The sequence below is a fragment of the Chlamydomonas reinhardtii genome, chromosome 2 (assembly GCF_000002595.2).
Source record: "Chlamydomonas reinhardtii strain CC-503 cw92 mt+ chromosome 2, whole genome shotgun sequence".
NCBI classification, from domain to species: Eukaryota; Viridiplantae; Chlorophyta; class Chlorophyceae; order Chlamydomonadales; family Chlamydomonadaceae; genus Chlamydomonas; species Chlamydomonas reinhardtii.
The window spans coordinates 1,447,692-1,468,160 of record NC_057005.1 but is presented as its reverse complement, the minus strand read 5'-3'; the positions used below and the strand labels follow the sequence as shown (position 1 = coordinate 1,468,160).

The following is a 20,469-nucleotide window of genomic DNA, read 5'->3' as shown; positions in this document are numbered from 1 at the left end:
CACCACCACACTGCACCGCTTCCTGCTGCCCAACCCCACGAGGGGCAGGTTATGCCCCTTCGCTCACACCATCGCGAGCAACATTCTCACCGCGGCGGGTTCACCACCATGCACATCGTTGCGACTGGCTTGCTCGCCACATCTGCAGCGCTTGGCGCCGCGCTAGTCGCGACGTGAGTTTCACACAGCTGGCCTCGCGAAGCCAGCTACCTCGCAGCGATCGGCCGGCGCGCGGGGCTGTTGCGCCAACCATCACCCCAAACCCTCGCCCTCCCCTCTCCATCCATTCCCTTGCGCCAACTCGCAGCACATGGTTCATGCGGAACTCGCGCTCGCCGAAGACCATCACCGTCATGGGGGCCGGGGCGGGCAGCGGCGCGGCGGCGGGGGCGGGCGCCAGCCACAGCGGCGCGGCGGAGCACCCGGAGCTTCATGGCGCGGCGGCGGCGAGCGACAAGGGGCCAGAGACGCAGGTGGCTGCTTTGTGTGTTTGATAAGATAAGGGAAGGGGTGGATACATGCAGGTTTGTGTATGTGGGGGAGGGCACGGGGGGAGGGCTGGCACACTACACGGCACCTCTCAGGGTAATGGGGGGCCGGGAGAGCGGTGCAGGGTAGTCCAGGATGCCGGGGGGCAAAGGTTCAAACAGCGTGTCAAGCACCCCCCAGCCAACCCGGTCTCTACTAACCTGCTCGCGAGCACAGGAGGCTCAGGACTGGGCGGCCCTGTACCGGCGAATGGCTGAGGAGTTCGAGTCGTCCGGTGTGGCGGCAGTCGGGCGGGGGGGGGGGGGTAGCCGTTCATGTGGAGAACGTAGGGACTTCATCACAGTTTAAAGTGCCGACGTCCAGTGGGAGGGACGGAGGCGGAGGCGGAAGGGGGACGGCGGCAGAGGCGGAGGGGGACAGAGGCAGAGGGTGGCGGAGGCAGGCCGGAAGCGGAGGCGAAAGTCGTGGTGTAGCGGGTTGAATGGTGGTGGAAGTGACGCTAGGTGGGCGACGTCTGGCAGGCTGCGCAATTAGTCAGGCCCTACAGAGCACCTCAAATGCCAGTGCCTGCGCATAAAGACAAGTGCAAGCAAGCATGTGTGCATGTGTGCACGCAGACCTAAATGCAAAGGCCATCGACCCGCTGAAGAGCTGGTTCCACGGATTGGAGGTGGGTGGCTGGGCGGCGAGGCGCCACCGCGTGCCTGCTTGTGTGTTGGGTCAGGTGGCGGCTGTGTCGGGGCAGGGGAGGGGTTTGGGAGGAGCACACGCACAGCGAGGGCGAGCTGCAGGGTGTTCTGCAGTGATGCCTGTGTTGCGGAAGGACAAGGCAAGGAAACACGCTGGGACCGTGTGTGAGGGAAGTATAAGGGGCGAGGGTATGCACACACTGGCATGTGTATGTGTATGTGTCGATGTGTGCCGCCTGCAGGACGAGCACAACACGCCCTGGCCACGCAAGTACCCAGAGCTGGAGCCGCCTCTGCAGGTGGGCATACAGGGAGAGAGGGAGGGAGGGAGGGAGGAGGGAGGAGGGGGATCATCTAAACCATGCCCATTAAGCAACAATAGACAGAAGCGTGGAGGTTCGGCGCAAGCACGTGCAGCCGGCGTTGCGGGTGCCTGGCTGCGGCATCAGGGGTGGCGGCGGCGAAGAGGCGGGGGCTGCGCTTGGCCCCGACACGCTATGCGCCATGGTACACACGTGGCCGCAACCCCTAGCACTTCACCGTGGCCGTATCAACCGCCGCGAGGTGTGCCTTACGACGTGCGCCCCCACTGGCCGACGTGGCACCCACTGCCCCCTGATGCGGTTGCCGTGCCATCTGACCGCACGCCGCCCCCCTGATGATGGGATTTCATTGGGCCCGGGCACATAACCCCCATGGACGTCGGCACTTCATACATACTTGTGATTCAATTACTCTGTCCTCCACATGAACGGCCCGCCCCCCTGTACGGCACCGGTACCCCGCTGTGCAGTACGGCTCGGTGCGGTTGCTGGTGGTGCCGCTGGAGGAGTCGCCTGTGGTGCTGCGCATTGCGGCGGCTGTGACGGCGGACATCATGCGGCTGCTGCCGGCGGGAGCCAAGGTGGGGCGGGTTGGGCTTGGGGTGGGCTTTGGGTGAGCGCGGTGAGCGAGCTCTTAACCTCCTGATCTCTCCTCTTCTCCTGCCCCACACCCGTGCCCCACGCCTTGTATTCTCTTCTACCCGTCACCCCTTCCACGCTCCACCCCTGCACCCCTGGTATACACCGCAGGTGTTTGCCAACGCGCGCAGCAACTACCACTGCACCGTGTTTCACACCTCGCAGCCCTCCGACCCGCGGCCCAACCCCACCCGCGCCGACGGCGGGCTGGACGACCCCGCGCAGCCGCCGCACCTGCGCCGCCTGCCCACACCCGCCGAGTCGGCGCGGGAGCTGCAGCTGGTGCGTGTGTGGGGGGGGGTGTTGTAAATTCCAGCCCAAACTGGGGGGGGCTGGCGGTGTCGGAGGGGAGGGGAGGGGAGGGGAGGGGAGGGGAGGGAGGGGCCAGGCTGGAGGGAGGAAGGCCATGCTGGGCGGGGGGCTTGCACCGTTCCAGGCGCGAGCTCGCCATCATTCTGGGCTTCTGGCAGCAAGCCTCTCTCGCGGCCGTCACCGCCACCACCCCTGCCAATTCTGCTGCACTGCCACCTCTGCAGATTAAGGATTTAGTGGCGGACACGCAAGTGCCCACGTTGCGGGTGAGAGGCGCGGCGGGTGGCGTGGCGGGTGGGTGGCGGGTGGCGCGGCGGGTGGAGTGGCGGGTGGCGCGGCGGGTGGAGTGGCGGGTGGCGCGGCGGGTGGAGTGGCGGGTGGCGCGGGGGGTGGAGCGGCGGAGCCAGAACCGCAACATTCCGGGGCTGAGAGTAAGGAGGGCGTGGAGTGAGGCTGGGCGTATTTGGGGGTGGTAGGACCGGGTGCTAGAGGGCCCTTCCTGCATCCTCCGCCTGCGTTGGTGCGCTCATTGCCGTACACCGTGCTCACGTGTTACCGGACAACGCAGCGCCATACTTTTGTGAACTGGCATGTTTGAGCTTTCTATCCCCGCACCACCGCACACACGCACACAAACACAAACACAAACACACCTTGTCGTGGTGTCTTCTAACAGCCCCCTTGTCCTCCGCCCCTGCCCGCCGCCGCCCGCCTCCACCCGCCCCCCCCCAGCTGGAGCGGGTGGTCCAGGCGTCCACGGGCGTGCTGCTGCTGACGTGGACGGAGGTGGGCTCCGGCGCCGTCGTCAGCGGGCTGAGGCACCGCCTGCGGGACGCCTTCCCCGGAGCCTCCACCAAGCAGGTGCGTGCCTGCGTGCCTGACTGCGTGCCTGCCTGCGTGCGTGTATGCGTGCTTGCGTGCGTGTATGCGTGCGTGCGTGCGTGCCTGCGTGCCTGCGTGCCTGCGTGCCTGACTGCGTGCCTGCGTGCCTGCGTGCCTGCGTGCCTGACTGCGTGCCTGCGTGCCTGCGTGCCTGCGTGCCTGACTGCGTGCCTGCGTGCCTGCGTGCCTGCGTGCCTGACTGCGTGCCTGCGTGCCTGCGTGCCTGCGTGCCTGACTGCGTGCCTGCGTGCCTGCGTGCCTGCGTGCCTGCGTGCCTGACTGCGTGCCTGCGTGCCTGCGTGCCTGCGTGCCTGCGTGCGTGCCTGCGTGCGTGCGTGCGTGCGTGCTTGCGTGCGTGCGTCCCGCCCCAGCCCCGCCCCTCCAAAACACACGTGAGTTCACACAGTCACATCACAATTATGTACTGTACACACAGTCACACGCGCGCATGCATTTCGTTTCTGTGTCCCCTGAGCACGCGGTCCCACACGCCTCCTCCCGCCGCTGCCCCCAGGCCACCATCATCCACTCCTCGCTGCTGCGCATCGTGAGCTCCACGCCCCTGGGCCGCCAGGCCGTGGCGGCCATCTCAGAGGCCTGCAAGTGAGTCGAGCAGGCCCCCTGCCCCCTGGTTTGCTTTGATTTGGGCTAGTAACTACAACCCCCCTGGCCCCTAGCTACTAGCCCAGGAGGATGGGGACGGGGTCGGCAGCGGCTGCCCGTGCCGAGGTCGGGGCGCCAAGCGGTCGCGCCACGAGGTCTGTCCAACCACGTGGCTGCCCGCCCCGGCCAACGCAGCCCGTTTAGCCGCTCTCTCTTGAGTCTCTTGCCTGCAGGCTTGCGCAAACCAGCCCCCGAATCCTACAGCGCACCTTGGGTTTTCGCGCTCTCCCCTGCGTCTCGCTTTACTTGCATTGGACGGTCCTGGCTCTCCCCCCTCCTCCGTGGCGCCCCTCTCCCCAGCGCCCACCACCCGACCGCCCAATATTACTGCCTACGGTCTACCACTTCCTTAACTAATCATGAATGTAACCCCCACCCCATACGCAGGAGCTGGACGGCGCGGCTGCGCGGCACCCGCTACAGCCCGCGGCACCTGTGGTTCATCCGCGAGCACGAGTTCAGCACCATCAGCGGCGAGCGCGAGGTGCTGGCGCTGGCGGACCCCGAGCACAAGGAGCAGGTGGTGCACTACTGAGCGTGGTGCATTGTCAAGCCAAGCGGCAGGCTGTCGTGCGCTGCCGTACTGCGCTCTTGGGGTTGCACGTTGCTGGCTCACCAGCTGCGTCGGCAGGTCCCTTTTGCAATCAGCCAGCGCAAGCTGAAGCTGGGCAGCAGGCAGGGCGGCAGGCTGCGTGGCCGCAGGGAAGGAGGGCGAGGAAGAGGAGGTGGCGCGCGTGCGGGTGCGGGGGGCCGGGGGCCGGGGGACTTGCCGGGAAACAGGAATGGAGGAGAGGCGGAGCGCAGCGTGGATGCTCGGATGCTGGCAGTGGGGAGCGGGCTATGTGAGGTCGACGGTACGGCATTGACGTGACCTCGAGGGGGCGGCGCACGGCGGCATGGGATGGCTTGGGCGCGTTCATTGTGAAAGCGTATCGGAGTTCGCAGTCGAGACTTGAAACATCATGTTGAGGCAGGGGATCTGCGCGTATGCTGCGTACCGACGTCGACGGACTGCATGCGCTGCTCGTGATGGAACATGGCAAGGGGACTGCATGCGCTGCGGTGGCTCGTGATGGAACATGGCAAGGGGACTGCATGCGCTGCGGTGGCGTGCGGAATGGCGTGCAGACTGAGGACCAAATCCGCATTGCCGGGCAGGCCAGCACGATGCCAGTGTGTAGCAGCCTAGCAGGATAGAGCAGGTTAAGGGACTTTATGACTAGCCAGAGACTGCCCACGAGTTTCTGCCACACATGGGTACCGCGGCCGTCGCAGTGGCAGCAGGAGCTGCATGCTGATGCCCAAGGAGAGCTAGACTCACAGCGGCGGCACCTGGCCCCTGAAACTCCGTATATACATGCCTTTGTCCTTGCGCCAGGGAGCACGTCCCTGTCCCGGCATCCTCCTATCTGTCTCCCGGGCACTCCTGATCTCGTGCGTTCACAACATGCACAGCCCCCGCCCGGGCCCTGGACCTGATGCCTAGACGAACTCGAATCACTCTGCCTGGCAATAACACCAGCCTCCCATGCATGCGGGGCTCGCAGGCGTGCGTGGCAAGCCGCATCATCACAGCGATACGGGCATGTGCCACCATACCGCACCACACACATTGCACGCCTGCATCTGCGTTACCTCCCAACCTGCAAGCATCACTCCTCCCACCAGCCACTGAACACGCTCCGACATCCACCCAAACTACCTACCCACTGCTCCAGCTCTGCCCGGCTGCCCCCATTTCGGCCCTGCACGCTAGTTAGTCATCCTACGGGTCAGGTCAAATAATCACGGCTCTGGGTATCCAAGTCCGGCCGTGCACTCACGTCAAAGGGGCCACATGTCACTCTTGTCTAAACGTCCACGCAAGAAGAATGTTCGTTATGTACCTACCGTGCCTGCGCGCTCGCAGCCATCCCTGCTGTACAGCCCCAGCTCTGCGCTCACTCGCATGCCGCATGGCGCACCCGCACATGGGCCACAGCTGTGCCCACGCGAAGTGCACGAGCTCCATACCACGCGTTTCGCCCTGCGCCGTGCCTGGGAAAGTCCTGCTCTACCGCCTCCGACGCATAAGTCTGCCGGCGTCACCGCCCCGCTCCGGTAAGGCGCTTTTGGCGCCAGCCGTCGGCACGCGGGCTGACGCAGGGGATATGCGCTGTCGGCCATCCTTAGTCTATGTGGCCGACATCCAAACACCCTGCCCAGCAGTAGTTGGCGTTTAGTTGGCCAGGAATGGCCCAGACACGGTTGCGGCGTTGGCGTTGACGACCGGGTGCGGCTTGAGCGCCATCTCCACGTCGCCAGCCCAGTACTCGTCGCGGTTGGGCAGGTTGATGTACCTGCACACGCCAGGTATGGGCGCAGGGATGATTCTCAGCACAGGGACCCGAACTGGCCCCTGTCCTAATCCCTTCCTTGTCGTCATTACGCCCCGTACGCTACATGAGCGCCTGGCCTGTCTACACACGAGTCGTCACGCTGTACCCGAAACGCTCCCCCCGGCGCCCTAAGCAACACCCGCCAGTCAAGTCATCCGCCGGCCCGCCGGCGGCCGGCCCCCACGCCGTGCCCCTACCATGCAGCCCTGCACCCCCGTCGCCATCCTGTCCCCGCAAACCGCGTCCCCACCTCCCCACAGCCCGTCCCGGGACAGTTTGGTAGGGCCCAGACAAGCACCCTCCGTCCCAAACCCCTGCCGCGCGGTGCTGCCCCGGCAAGTATCCCCTCCCCCAGCCCAGCGCACTCTGGGTTCGCGCCTCGCAAGTCGCAACCCCCTTTGCAGCCCCGCGCCGCCTGCTCACCAATCGATGGTCTTCTTGAGCCCGTCCTCCCAGCTGGTCCGCTCCGTCCAGCCCAGCGCGCCCAGCTTGTTGGAGCCGATGTAGTAGCGGCGGTCGTTGAAGGCGCGGTCGCGCACGTTGACCACCTGGGGGCACGAGTGGGTGGCGAGTGGGCGTGCGTTGAGAGCATGTCAGGGAGCGCGGACTGTGTGTCGGGGGGAGGGAAGTTGTGGGTATGCGTGGGGACAGCAAACGTTGCCAGCAGTCTAGGGCTGGCAGCCCGGCCTTGCAATGCCCCTGTCGGCCCCGCTCGCGGTCTGGACACGCTCATGAATGACGTTCAAACACCCTCTGCGCCCGTCTCCTCCCTCGGCCGGTCCTTCATGGAAGGCTGCCCCCTGCGCTCGCCCCCCCCCCATCGGCCCACGCACCTTGCTCTCCGGCAGGTTGAAGAACTTGGCAATGTCCTTGGCCACCTCCTTGACGCTGCGCTCGCGCTCCGTGCCGATGTTGTAGGTCTCGCCTGTGTGGCCAGAGGTGTGCGAGTGTGGTAGTGCGTGAAGGGCGGCGGAGGTGGCGCAGGCATTGCCAGGCGGGTGCCGGCGCTATCTGCTCGTCCACCAAAAACTCCATGCCTCCTCATCTCGTGTCCTACCCAGCCCCTTTCGGGCTCTGCTCCTGACTTCAACTGGCTGCGGATCCGCTGGGGTCGGCGCTGGCCGCCAGTACCTCCCACTCAAGCGCCCCAACCCCATCCTTACTCAGCCCCGCAGCAGCGTAAACCCCTACACCCCCGGCCCCATGCCCCAGCTCCACCGCCTCACACCCCATCAGTGCTGCACACCCCACCGCCTGGTAGCCGCCGGCCACCCACCCACCCGTGACGCCCTTGTGCAGCACGCAGTCGAAGGCCTCCGCCACGTCCTCAACGTACAGGTAGCTGCGCACGCTGGTGCCGTCGCCGTGGATGGGCAGGTCGGCGCCGCGGTTGGCCAGCAGCGTGAACTTGGGGATGAGCTTCTCGGGGAACTGCGGGAAGGAGTTTGTGGGGTGGGGGAGAGGCATCGTTTGTTCGGAGTGCGCATGGCGCTGACGAGTCAGGTGCGCTACGGTGGATGGGATGGCTGCAGTCATAGCCCGCGGTGTTTGCCCTGGCCGCTGGCGCAGCAGGCCAGCAGTGACATGGCCATCGGCCCACTCGCGAGCCATCTAAGCTGCTGGCCTAGGCTGTCCCTAGTGACAGCCTGGGTGGCTGACCTATAAGCCAGGCGGGCATCTCGTATCCGTCCCGGTTCTCCATGCCTCCGTCCACTGCAACCCTCTCCATCAGCGTTGCACTTCTGCCGGATCCCCTTCGCTGCTCCTTGCGCCTCGCCACCTTGCTGCCCGCCCCATTCGGCACCTCCCAGCCCCTCCTGGCTCGGTCCCTACCACCGCTGCCTCGCGCTTCCCTGTCTCGCCATAGCCGCATTCACACCAACAGCAAGCCAACCCACATCAAACCCACCTGGTGGGGTCCATACACGTTGTTGCCGCGGGTGATGATGACGGGCAGCTTGTAGGAGGTGATGTAGGCGCGCGCAATGAGCTCGGCACCCGCCTTGGCGGCCGAGTAGGGGTTGGTGGGGTCCAAGTGGCTGGACTCCACCAGGCCTGGGGGTGGGGGGGCGTGAGGGTGGTGGTGGGAAGGGATGAGCATGGCAGGAGCAGCGTTGTGAACGGAAGGCCGACTGCGGCAAGAAGCAGCATAGCGGCATGTAGGAGACGATGAGCGTGCCAGGTGCCGTCACGGGCAGAACACTAGGTGAATCACGGAGTTGAGCCTTGCACTGTCGTGTCACAGGTGCGCGACTGCTCGTCTACCCCGCCCTCTCCCTTGCCCTCCTCCCCAGCCTCCCCACCTGTGGTCTTGCCCAGACTGGTCTCGCCATACACCTCATCCGTGCTGACATTGATGAAGCGGCGGATGCGGCCGTGCATGCGCGCAGCCTCCAGCAGGACGTGCGTGCCATAGGTGTTGTTCAGGGTGAACGCAAGGCTGTTGCCGAACGAGTTGTCGACGTGCGTCTGCGCGCAATCGAGGGGATTTGGTAAGTATATGATAATTGACAACAAGTCGTGCGCAACAGCAACAATCGGCGACGACGCCCTCGCCGATCGTGGGACCGACCACGCACCTGAGCAGCGAAGTGCATTACAGTGTCGATTTCCTCCGTCTTCAGGATGTAGCTGATGAGGTCCATCGACTGGATATCGCCCTTGATGAACTGCGGGCGACGCGAGACGAAGCGTGAGAACGCGGGAAACGACGCAGCGCTGCTGCGCGCGGGAGTTGCACGCGGCACTGAAACGCACCCGAAAGTTGGGAAGGTTGGCCACGCTGCCCAAGTTCTTGAGGCTGGCGCAGTAGTCGAGCTTATCCAGCACAACGACCTGCTCGAGGCAAGCTTGTTAGCTGGGGTGCATCGAGCGGGAAGTTGCACCACCCTAGCGAGTCTACCTTGTATTGCGGGTAGTTCTTCGTGATTCTAATCACGACGTGGGAAGCGATAAAGCCCGCGCCACCAGTGATCAGGATGTTCTTGGGCTCGTAGGGCTCCACCTCAGGGGTCCCGTTGCCGTTGCTGGTCGCCATGGCTGTTAAGCTTTGAATTACGAGCTACAAGCAGCAACGTGAGTAGGAATTGATTCTTCGGCGGCAAAGCGCTCAGCACAAAACTGCGAGGCAATTGCCCATCGCGCTTGGATCCAAACTCGAGGCGAGGAGAGCGGCAGCCCCAGGACACGTCTCACCCCTGGGCATTAGCGCTTCACAGTTCACCATCGCTAGATTTCTATTTTGTAATTCCCCCCAGGCGCGGTGGGCGTCCTCGTCCGCAAGTGCCCACCTACCAGTGCCGCCGACCGCCTGGCCCCCGAGTGCCCCCGCCCCTCGCACGCAGGGCATGGCACGTGAGGGCAGGGTTTGGGAGTGCCTGAAAACGCAAGTGGTGATATCGGTGGAAACAGCAGCAGGTGGCCGTTCCTGGTGTACGGTAGTGTAAAGTTTACGACGAACCGTAGTATGCGAGGCAGCGAGGAAGCTTCAGTCTACTTGTGCAGTGGTGAGACCTGCAAGGCCTGCAAGGCTGCCCAAGGGCAGCACCCCCACTTGAGGCCTGTACCCCACCTGTCAGTGTACCCCACCTGTCAGGCCGCATTCCCTTGGCATTTCCTGGGCGGACACCTTCAAATGTACTGTTACAAGCTGCCGTCTCAGGCACGGCCACGTAGGAAGAATGACCAATGCAAGTGACCTGTCCCAATTAGTACTGGAGGCTCTCGATTCCCCCAGCCTTGAGCATCCCAATCAATAGTGTCATGGAGACAGACATTAGGCATGCCTGCCGCTACACGGGGACCCAGGACCGCCCCTGCAGCCCCAGGTGAAGGTCACCTGTCAGTCTCCGCACGCCCCACGTCACACGGGTACCCGCACCGGCTGCTCCATAGCCACCAACACACGCACACACACACACACACACACACACACACACACACACACACACACACACACACACACACACACACGCATGTTTCTATCCACTGCAGGGTGCGGGAAGCGCGGGACGCAGGCCACTTCCGATCTATCACAGATCAGCACGATGTCTGGCCTGCATCCATCCCCAGCAGTCCCTACGCGTCTACTACCGCACGCTCTCCCAACTATCCTAGGACACTCACTGTACCCAATGCTCACCCCGCACGAAGTCCATGATAATCGCCGGCATTGGGTTTCTATGGCCTTTTCAGCACTGCACGGCACGGCTTTTGTTGTCCCGCTAGCACCCACGTGCACACGCTCACACAACCACAGGTCCAGTGGCCAGCCCTGACACGCCGTGGGCTCAAGTAACCATCAACACATGCGCTTGCGCCTGACCTGCTCTCAGCACTTGCAACTGCAACGCATGCACTGCTTATGCCTTCATCAAGCTATGGATATTTGCACACTCTTGCATGGCATTCAGCGGCCCCCACTGGCTCGCACAGGCCTGGGGACCGTTACCATATTTGCCGCTACCATGCACAAGCTCGTCGGGTGTAGTACGCAGACCGCGAACAGGCGCAGGGGGCGCGCCGCAGAGCCTGCAATTGACAGGCCTCTCGCGCCCCGACCTCATTCTGCACACGCCACCGGGCACGGGTGACGCGCTGCGTCCTGCCGTTGCCGTGCCGCCCCATCATCACATGCAAGCATGACACCAATGTTTAGTCTGCAACCAAATGACCGGCTTGTAGTGTAGCACTCCCGCACTCAAATCCAAACTCTCACGGCCCTCGGGCTTACATCGAGCGGCTTCTGTGCGCACACTTCAGGCAGCTCACGTGCAATCTTGCCATGTGCATTGCCGCCACGCGCACAGTCCGCACCAAGCCCACCTTTCGTGTCGGCCGCTGGCCCCCGATCTCATTATTGTTCTTGCTCCGAGTCCTTGCTTCCGGGGGCCTCACTCTCTCACTCTCTCCAATCCGTGCGGTTTCTCGCTCCACTCCTGCAGTACTTCATATCGCCCCGTAACTGCACAGCGAACCCTTCACGCGCACGCGCACACTGTGGCCGCCATGATCGACGGCCTCCAACGCCGCACAGCCAGATGCCACACCGTCTCTTGCCTCTCAATCCCCACGCGCAGCTGGGTGCAACCCACTCGCTAAGCCCTTAGCCAAATCTCGCGTCCTTGCTTGCATGAAACCCTTCATATGCGCGGCGCGCCGCGCGTCGGAAAGGTCCCGACACGAGAGGCGTCGGCGCCTGTCCTCGAATTGGCAAGCCCACGGCACAAACGAGCGTTCACAAGCGCAGTCCGCAATGCCAGCACTGCGCCTGGCGCCCTGCGCCGCGTGCTGCCATGCCCTCGCGATGCCGTATATACCCTACAAAGGCGCTCCGGTCTGCCTGTCAACGACAATGTGCGCAGCTACATGCATCTGCTCACGTGGGTTCCAAACACCCGCCCCTACAACGTGGAAAATCGGGCGCGGGGATAACAGTGCTCATCTTGCCCCTCGAAATAACTTGCGCTGTACCTTGTACTCAAACACTGGAAGCTCAAGCCCATGTGGCCGCCACGCACCGGCGGCAGTCCATCGGTACCAGACGCGCCAACTGCGCCCGCGCAGCAGCGACTCACGCTTCAAGGCGCTAACTCGCACATCCGAGCCCTTTTATAGCGCCATGAGTCACAGCACTTCGTGCAGACACACTCACACTCAATTTTCGCGCACACACAGCACACGCACACATGCCATAGCGTATGTTACCGTCTCACAGGACTGGCCTGCGTCTCCTTTGCCTGTACAAGCAGCGTTTTCGTGCTTGCAGGAACGCCGCGATGCAGTGTAGGTAGGACACCACCCTGACAATCACGCACACTCGCGCACAAGTCTCCGCCTTTTGCTTCACCATTAGCCCGCGCAGCCATTTTCGATTGCTGCTGGGAAGCCATCAGTCAACCTCACACCGCACCGCCAATGCCTTTGCCGGTTGGCATGGGCGGCAGCCGTGAAAGATGGGCCCAAGAAAGCATAAAAGGGAAAAGGTCAAGCTCACACAGAATGAAGCCCTGCTAAAAAGACTCATCAAGTAAGTGGTGGCGTGATAATCATCACCCCTGGAACCGCTCCCCTGATGGAGTCCATTGACCACAGAACACGGCGGCACGACGCTAGCTGACATAATTTGGGCGACGATTGCTGAGGCATGGGAGGCGCATGACGCAGCACGCGAATGCTGCTGCTCTGGTGCACTACACGCCTCAAGCACCAGGTGTGCCTCCGGCTGCTGGCGGCGGTGTGGCGGCCCCTCCGCCGCCTGGTGCCTCGCGGGCACCTCCGCCACTGCCAGTCGCCCCGGTCATGCCGGCGGAGCCGCCGCCGCCGCCAGCAGCCCCCGCGGCCACCAGAGCCGACGCGAGCACGCCCGGTCCCACCATGCCGAGTGCAGAACCCAGGTTCAATCCGCCCAGAGCCCCAACATTCAAGTTCAGACCGCCAAGACCGCCCAGCGCGCCGCCAGCCTGGCCCAGGCCGCCCGGCAAGCCGGATACCGCCGCCGCCGCCAGCGCACCAGACAGGCCCGCCGGCAGACCGCCGAGGCCACCAAGGCCGGCGGCGGCGGCCGCCAACGGGCCGTTGAGACCGTTGGGGCCGGTGAGACCGGCCAACGGTCCCGCCAGCCCACCGGCAAGCCCGCCAATGACGGCGCTGAGGCCGCCGGCGCCGCCGCCGGCACCGCCGCCAATCGTCAAACCGCCAAGGCCGTTGAGGCCGCCAGCCAAAGCAGGCAGTGGCAGCGTTGCTAACGGCAGTGACACCGCCGGACTGCCGCCGCTGGTGCCTGTGGCGCTGGGGGCTCCGCCGCCGCCGCCACTGGTGATGCCGAGGAGGCTAGCCGCGCTGGAGGCTGACGCGCCTGCGCTGGCTGCAGCTGCGGCCGCCACACGGTGCAGCCCCTGCAGCGCCGCCGCCTGCGGCACCGCACCCACCGCCGCAGCCGGCCCCGCAGACGCACCAGCGGCGGCCTGCAGAGCCGCCGCAACAGCTGGCGACGGCGCGGACGGGCCCGGCGGGCCCACTGCGACAGCCCGCGGCGCCGCCACGGCTGGAGGCCCGGAGATGGCGGCGGCGGACGCTGGCGGCGGCGCCGAAACGGCGCTGTGGTGTCCGGACATAGCCGATAGTTGGTTGATGAGATCTTGGTACGACAGTGTCCCGCCGAGGCCGCCGCCAACCGCGACGCTGATGAGGCCGCCGGCGGCGCCGCCGGCGTTCGTGGCGCCTGGCGGGAGGAGGCTCTGCTGCATGCTCTGCTGCACCGCCTGTGGTGGGAGGGGCAGCAGGGGCGTGCACAAGCGGCGCAGAGTTGTCAGGCATATGCATTGTCGCTCGCCGTGCCCCGGAGCCCACCGTCTGCTGCCCCCAGCCCGCTGGGAGTCACCGCCGCTTCTGCTAGCCTCTGGCATGCAGCCCCATCCGCAGTTGACCCAGCCGGGACCTGGCCGTCTGGTCACGCCCGACGGCCACGCCCCGACACCTGCTGCATTTCTCCTCCCCCCGACCCCGTCCTCCTCCTGCCTCCTCCTCCTCGTCCGCCTCCTCCTCCTCCCCCTCCTCCTCCCTCCCCCTCCTCCTCCTCCTCCTCCTCCCCCTCCTCCTCCTCCCTCCTCCCTCCTCCTCACCTGCTGCACCACCTCGAGCTTGCGCAGGTTGTCCGGGTTCAGCGGCGCGTTGGCGGGCAGGTTGGCGTGGCGCTTGAGCAGGATGCGGTACTTCTGAAGGTGGCTGGCCACATTCTCGCGAGTGAGGCCCTCCACGTTCATCAGCTGTGTGCAGCAGGGCGGGAGGGCGGGGCAGAGAGGGGGAGAGGGTGGCAGAAAGAGGAGGTCAGGGGCGAGTAGCGAGGGCGGGTCGCGGCCTTGGTTGGTGGTGCTTGCTGCAGCCGGGCCGGCATGCAAGGGCGCATGGGGCGTGGACGGTGGACAGGGGCCGTGCCGTGCTGCCACACACGCCGTTCACCGGCACAGCCCCCACGCAGCCGCTGAATGGCACCCCAGCACCTCCCCTAGCACGCCCTATCGCAAGGCCGCCGCCGCACCTATATGCCACTGCCGCCGCCCCCCACGCTCCTCCTCCGCGCGCTGTGGGCTGGTGCTGGGCCTTGATTTCTATGGCATTGGATGAAACTACCCAGCCTCACCTGCAGTATGGTCTTGGGCACGGCGTTCTTGATGCCCAGTTGGAACATGGCGTTGAGGAAGCGCGCGTGCAGCTCCTGGCTCCAGTTGATGCGGGGCTTCTTGGGGGCCTTGAGAGGGAGGAAGAGGAGGTGGCGAGAAGCGGAGGAGCAGGGCGTCAGGAGCAGGGCGTGGGGAGCAGGGCAGCGTGCAAGCGGGGTGCCGGCCGTGCGGGGGCTGCCGAAAAGAGGGCGTGAGTGTGCGCAGCTGTGGAGGGACAGGCCCACCACACACACACACACACAAACACGCACACACACACACACACACACACACACACACACACACAGACACACACACACACACACAGGCCGTGGCAGGTCTCGCCTTCCGACAGTCCTACCTTGCAGGACAGGTCGGCGCCGTCACCGCCGGCCACTGAGCCGCCGCCGCCAGTGGGCTCCTCGCCACTGCTAGCACCGGCGGTGCCGGCAGCGGCCGGGCTCGACACCGCGCCGCCGCCGCCGCCGCCGCCAGCACCACCAGATAGCAGGCCGCTGGCGGTGCGGGCAAGTCCCAGCGCCGAAGCCTTCCGCTTCACGCCGATGACGCTGCCGCCGCCGCCACTGGCGGTGGCGCCGCCGCCGGCGCTGCCGCTGCCGGCAGCAGCCGTCACCTCGGCTGCCACAGCCGCCGTCACTGCCATGGCGGCGGCGGCGCCGCCCAGCCGCCGCGCCATGAAGACGCCGGCGGCGCCGCCAGCGCCGCCAGCGGAGCTGGTGGCGGCGGCGGCCGCCGCCGCCGCTGCCTCGGCGGTGGCACCGTTGTGTTGGGCGCTGAGTCGTACCAGTGGCGGCGCGTCAAGTAGGCTGACCTGGCAGATCTTGTCGGTGTCGCCGCCGTCACCGGTGATGATGGTCATGCGGCTGGCGACGCGAGCCTCGGCGGCGGCCTCGGCCTCGGCTTCAGCCTCGGCGGCGGCGGCGGCGGCAGCTGCCACCATGTCAAGGGGACTGCCCGAACCGCCTGTGGTTAGAGCACAATTACGAAACAATGATCAGATTTGCGTATACGCAGACAGCATGATGTCAGGACTAGCAACACGGGCGATGGCGGCATGGCGGCTACGGCAGCAAAAGCAGAAGTCGCCGCAGCCCCACGCCGCATAAGCCACGATAACCTATCTCTTCCGCGGGCTCACCTCTGCGGTCCTGCCGCCCATCCGTATCAGTGCCAGTCTCCTCGTCGCCCTCATCATCCTGACGCGGACCGGCGCCGCCATCCTCCGTCTCCTCGCCGTCCTCGACGCCCATTGCCTCGTCTAGCTGTGCATCGGCAATGTCAGCAAAGACGTTGAAGGCTGCCGCTGCGGCCGCGGCCGCTGCGGCATTGGCGGCGGCGGCAGCCTCCTCCTCGGCCTCGGCATCAGCTTCCGGCTCAGCCTTGATAACCGTTTCCACGGCCACAGTGGGTGACTGATGGGCAAGACCGCTACCATGCAACAAGTCGCCTGGCGTCGGCGCTAGGCGTACAGGCACAGAGCCGTCGGCGGAGCCAGACGACCGGCGGCCGCCGCCGCCGCCACCGCCGGCGGCGGTTGGGGCGCCGGCCGCAGCAGCAGCGGCGGCGCCAGCGCCGCCGCTTGGCTGAGGCATGGGCAGCAGCGGTGCCGGCTGCGCGGAGGCTGGGGGCTCGGGTGCGGAGAGGATGGCGGGGCTGTTGCGCTCGCCGCCGCTGGGCGTCTGCGTGTGTGCCGCCTGTTGCTGCGCATACGGGAAAGGGGCGCCGGTACTGCTGCTAGGTTTCTGCGAGCTCTGTTGTAGCATCAGCAGCTGTTGCTGCTGTTGTTGCTGTTGCTGTTGCTGTTGCTGTTGCTGCTGCGCAGCAACCGCCGCCGCGAGCGCGGCTGTAGCGCTGCCGCTGCTGGCGCCGCCAAGGCCGCCGCCGCCAGCAGTAGGCCCGGCACCGCCAAGCAGGCTCGCCAAGACACCACCGGAGCTGCTGCCGCCTGCGCCGCCGCCAGCGCCGCCGCCGGCTGCAGCCGCCGTCAGCGGATGCGGCCCGAGCAGCCCCAGCGCCTGACCCAGCACGCCGCCGCCGCCAAGGGCGCCGCCGGCGAAGCCGCCCAGCCCGCCTCCGGCAAGCCCGCTAGCTAGGCTACCTAGCCCACTTAGCGCAGTGAGGCCTCCCAGGCCGCCTAGGCTCGCCAGCGGATTGCCTAGCAGCCCGCCCAAGCCGGCAAGACCGGGAAGGCTGCCGGGTCCCACCAGCGCAGCGGCCGCGCCCGGACCCAGCCCGCCCGGGCCCAACGGCCCGCCGCCGTTCATTACCTGCTGCAGCTGTAGCAGCAGCTGTAGCTGTTGTTGCTGATGCTGCTGTTGCTGCTGCTGCAGTAGCTGCTGCAGCTGCAGCTCAGGAGACGCGAGGACGGCGGTCGCGGCCGGGCCCTGCTGTGGGCCAGGACCGCCGCCGCTTCCGCCGCTGCCACTGCCGCCGGAGGCAACCAGCACTACTAGCTCCGACAGCTGTGACGGCGTCAGCAGCGCCAGACCGCCCGGGGTCGAGGTCAGCATCTGCAGCAGCTGAACCGGCATCATGCCACCGGTGCCGCCGCTGCCGCCGCCGCCGACTGCGAGCAGGAGGCCGCTGAGGCCCCCAGCGCTCCCCAGCCGACCGCTGCTGCTGCCGACACCAACACCGGTACCGACACCTGCGCTGCTGCTGCCGCCGCCCCCCGTCGCCAGCTCCAGCATTGCGGCCGCCGCCTGTTGGTTGCTCAGGCTCGCCGGCGGTGCGCCAGCTGCGCCGCCACCAAAGCCGCCGCCACCGCCGCCGCCGCCGCGATCCGCGCCGCCACTGGCGGTGGTGCCAGCCGCCAGCATAGCCAACTCTAGCGGCTTGGCGTCGTATGGAATCATGCCGTCATCCATGTCGGCCTCAGCGTCGGCCTCGCCGTCGCCGTCACCGTCACCGTCGCCGTCAGCGTCAGCGTCGCCGTCGCCGTCGCCGTCGCCGTCGCCGTCGCCGTCGCCGTCGCCGTCGCCGTCGCCGTCGCCGTCAGCGTCGTCCATGTCGATGTCTGTGCCGTCGGCGGCGCCTTCAGCACGTGCGGCGTCGGCGTCGGCGCCGCCATCGAGGCCGATGTCGGGTCCAGCTGCCGCGCCCTCTTCTTGTTCCGTCTTGAGCAGGGTGCAGGGAGAGGCGGAGCCCGAGCCAGAACCGGAGCCGGAGCCGGAGCCGGAGCCAGAGCCGGAGCCGGAACCAGAATTGCCACCGCTGCCCGCGTTACCGACGGCCGCGGCTGCTGCTGCTGCAACAAACTCTCCTAAACGGTTGCTGACGCCACAGCCAGCGCCAACGCCCCCGCCGCCGCCACTACACGTGGAGCCAGCCAGCCGGCCGCCACCCGGCAGCTGTGCGTGTGACGTGCGATGCTGCTGGTGCTGGGACGCAAGATGCGGACCCGCGCCGGCGTGGCCGATTGCCGTCGGCGGCGGGGGCGGGGCGGCGTGGCCGTGGCTGCCAGCGTGCTTGCTACTGCCGCAGGCAGGGCCGCGCTCCGAGCTACTGCCGTTGCCGTTGCCGTTGCCGTTGCTGCCACTGTCGTTTCGGTCGAGGCTGTTGTGCTCTCGGGGCCCTCCGTCGCATCTTTGGTGCGGTGTGCCCATCCGACGGGACGATGCTGAGCCCACGAGGGCGGAGGCCGCGGTGGGGCCTTGGCCATGGCTGCCGTTACCGTTGGAGTTGCCGCCGCCACCGTTGCTGTGGTGGCGCCCGTTGGTGGTCGTGGTGGTGGTGGTGGTCGGCTGGCCGCCGCTGCTGCTGTTGCCGTTGCCGCTGCTGCCGGTGCCGGCGCCCGCGCCATTGCCGTTGCTGCCGCTGCCATGGCCGCTGGCGTGGCCGCTGCCGTGCGCACTGCCATGAGCGCTGCCGCTGCCATTCTCGTTGCCGTTGCCACCAGAGGCGTTGGGTGTGTTGGCAGCGGGCTCAGCGCCGTGTGCGGACACGGCATCTGCACCAGTGGCGGCGTAAGGCACACGCCGGACGTAAGCAGTAAAGGCGGATGACGCTCGGTCGTTGCCACGTGTCAGCGGCGCCAGGCCGGGCGGCGCCGGCGCCCCGGTGCTAGTGCTGCCCTCGTGTGCCAGCTCTGTACTGTGATGGTGGCTATGGTAATGGTGGCTGTGGTGGTGGTGGTGGCTGTGCGGCACGTTTGTGCCGCCGGCTGCGCCAGAGGCGGGAGCAGGAGCGGCGGGGCCGCCAGCTGCTGCGTTGGCAACGCCGCCGCCGCTGTTGTTGTTGATGCTGTCTCCATTCCCGCTTCCGCTTCCGCTTCCATCGTTCGTTCCGTGTGCGCTGTTGCCGTTGTCACCGTTGGTCATGTCCCTCCCGTGGTGGTTGGGGTGGTTGTGATAGGGATGTGGCCGTCGTACGTCCGCGGCTGTACCAGTGATCCCACTCCCCGTGGGCACCACAGCCGCGGGCCGAGCCACACCCGCCGCAACTCCGTGCACTCTCGCGGCGCGACTGGCAGGCAGGCTGGCAGTGCTGGTGCCCGCGCCGGGAACGCCTGCTGTAATAGCCGGGCTTCTCGGCTGCTGTTGCTGCTGCTGAGCTGCTTTGGGTGCAGCTAGCGGGTCGCCGTCAGCAGCTGCCGCTCTTGCTGCTGTGCCCTCTGACCCCTGGTCACCGCCTGGGCAGGAGGGGCCTGTCTCAGCCCCTGCCGCCGGCGCACCAGAGCCCTTGCCACCGCCGCAACTACCGGCGGCAGCCTCACTCCCGACTGGCGCCACGGCGGCGGCCTTTGCGGCGGCCGCCGGGCCCTGAGGGCTGCTGTGCGTTCTCCGTTCTTGTCCTGACGCAGGGGCCTGAGATGAGAGGGACGTTCCAGGTGGCGAAGGACCCAAGGGATTAAATCTCACGCAAGGCAAACGTGTCTTAGAGGCGTGCTCCAGAAATTGTATGTTGTATCCGTCAGTCACCGCGACACAGCAGCCGTCCGCGCAGGCGCCCAAACGCTGCGCGGTGACAACCCGGCGACACGCGCGCACACGCACGACCCAGCCCGCACGCACACGGGGCACACCTGCGGCCCCTTTACACCCGGGTCCGCCAATCCTGATAGCTAAGCCTACTTCGCCTGTCGAGTGGTAAGTGAGAGTGAGGGTGCGGCATTTTGCTCGTCGCGTGCGCGGTGGGGTCGGTCTGCGACCGGGGCACTTAAGTCCCGAACTCCCGTCGCCGGCTGCTGTATCGCATATAGTTCCAGGCCAGCTACCGCTTAGTATTCGACAGTGCCTGTGCCGAGAAGTCCTGGCACCGCGGCGGCATTCGGCCTCGTGAGCAGTCATCGAGGCAATCCCGTCCCCAGCTCCATAATATCGCGTTCAAAACTGATTCGGTAGCTGTAAGCGACACCCGCGGAAGTCGCGCGCCCAGGTCCCCGACCCCGACCAAATGCTGGATTGTTGTCCGGAGACGCGCGCACTCACCCAAAGGCCGGCGCTCCAACTTGAATAATCCAAATCAAAGCTCCTGAGGTTCCAGCGACTCTTTGCGGTGTCTGCTAGCTACTAAGCGCGAGGTATCCACTTCCCAAGCGTGTTGGGGTCCAGGTTCGGTTGCTGCAGTCGCATTTGTAGCTAGGTATGTGTGTATAAGCTTACAAGCAACGAGTGTCCTCCGCCAAACAACTCGGAGTGAAGGCCACCTGGGCGGAAATTTGGCCGCTCGTGCAAAATTTTTTGGCTCGTACCAGAATATCGCGATTTGACTACGTTCCCGCCCAAGGCTGTTTGGGTGGCGACTAGGTGCATCCATTATGAAATTCACAAAGCCATATAGCGCTGGGGTGGCGGAGGCTGGAGCTGCTGGGGTGGGTGTCGCGAGAATCGCGGGAACCCGGCGTGCCAGGACACCCCCCCCCCTTACCCTCGCACTCTCCGAGCTCTGTGCTCCTCCTTCCGCCGCCTATCTT

At 66.1% G+C, this 20,469-nt stretch overlaps 3 protein-coding genes across 6 annotated transcripts; 1 reads left to right on the top strand and 2 right to left on the bottom strand.

Moving 5' to 3' along the window:
* Positions 1–20: 20 nt before the first annotated feature.
* Positions 21–5,346, top strand: CHLRE_02g083850v5 (uncharacterized protein). 2 transcript variants are annotated; one of them, XM_043059292.1, is made up of 11 exons: positions 21–173; positions 308–473; positions 706–763; positions 1,107–1,159; positions 1,421–1,477; positions 1,972–2,082; positions 2,252–2,422; positions 2,677–2,718; positions 3,185–3,313; positions 3,849–3,937; positions 4,385–5,346. In XM_043059292.1, exons 1-11 carry the CDS (start codon positions 109–111, stop codon positions 4,530–4,532), a joined length of 1,089 nt encoding a protein of 362 aa, XP_042926926.1. In that variant the 5' UTR covers positions 21–108; the 3' UTR covers positions 4,533–5,346. The 2 variants fall into 2 exon arrangements, with proteins under 2 accessions (XP_042926926.1, XP_042926927.1); XM_043059293.1 differs by having other exon boundaries at positions 4,385–5,226.
* Positions 5,229–9,460, bottom strand: CHLRE_02g083800v5 (uncharacterized protein). Of its 2 annotated transcripts, none has more exons than XM_043059291.1 (9): positions 9,278–9,460; positions 9,133–9,210; positions 8,955–9,044; positions 8,679–8,844; positions 8,285–8,430; positions 7,656–7,806; positions 7,209–7,300; positions 6,799–6,923; positions 5,229–6,336 (listed from the first exon to the last, which is right to left on the bottom strand). In XM_043059291.1, exons 1-9 carry the CDS (start codon positions 9,410–9,412, stop codon positions 6,216–6,218), a joined length of 1,104 nt encoding a protein of 367 aa, XP_042926925.1. In that variant the 5' UTR covers positions 9,413–9,460; the 3' UTR covers positions 5,229–6,215. The 2 variants fall into 2 exon arrangements, with proteins under 2 accessions (XP_042926925.1, XP_001701714.2); XM_001701662.2 differs by having other exon boundaries at positions 5,348–6,336.
* A 545-nt stretch (positions 9,461–10,005) lies between these two features.
* On the bottom strand, positions 10,006–20,310 carry CHLRE_02g083750v5 (uncharacterized protein). 2 transcript variants are annotated; one of them, XM_001701661.2, is made up of 7 exons: positions 19,791–20,310; positions 19,579–19,617; positions 15,694–19,360; positions 14,896–15,518; positions 14,516–14,623; positions 13,998–14,141; positions 10,006–13,637 (listed from the first exon to the last, which is right to left on the bottom strand). In XM_001701661.2, the coding sequence occupies exons 1-7, from the start codon at positions 19,821–19,823 to the stop codon at positions 12,576–12,578; spliced, it is 5,676 nt and encodes a 1,891-aa protein (XP_001701713.2). In that variant the 5' UTR covers positions 19,824–20,310; the 3' UTR covers positions 10,006–12,575. The 2 variants fall into 2 exon arrangements, with proteins under 2 accessions (XP_001701713.2, XP_042926924.1); XM_043059290.1 differs by lacking the exon at positions 19,579–19,617 and having other exon boundaries at positions 19,985–20,027; positions 20,085–20,310.
* Between the last annotated feature and the right edge of the window lie 159 nt (positions 20,311–20,469).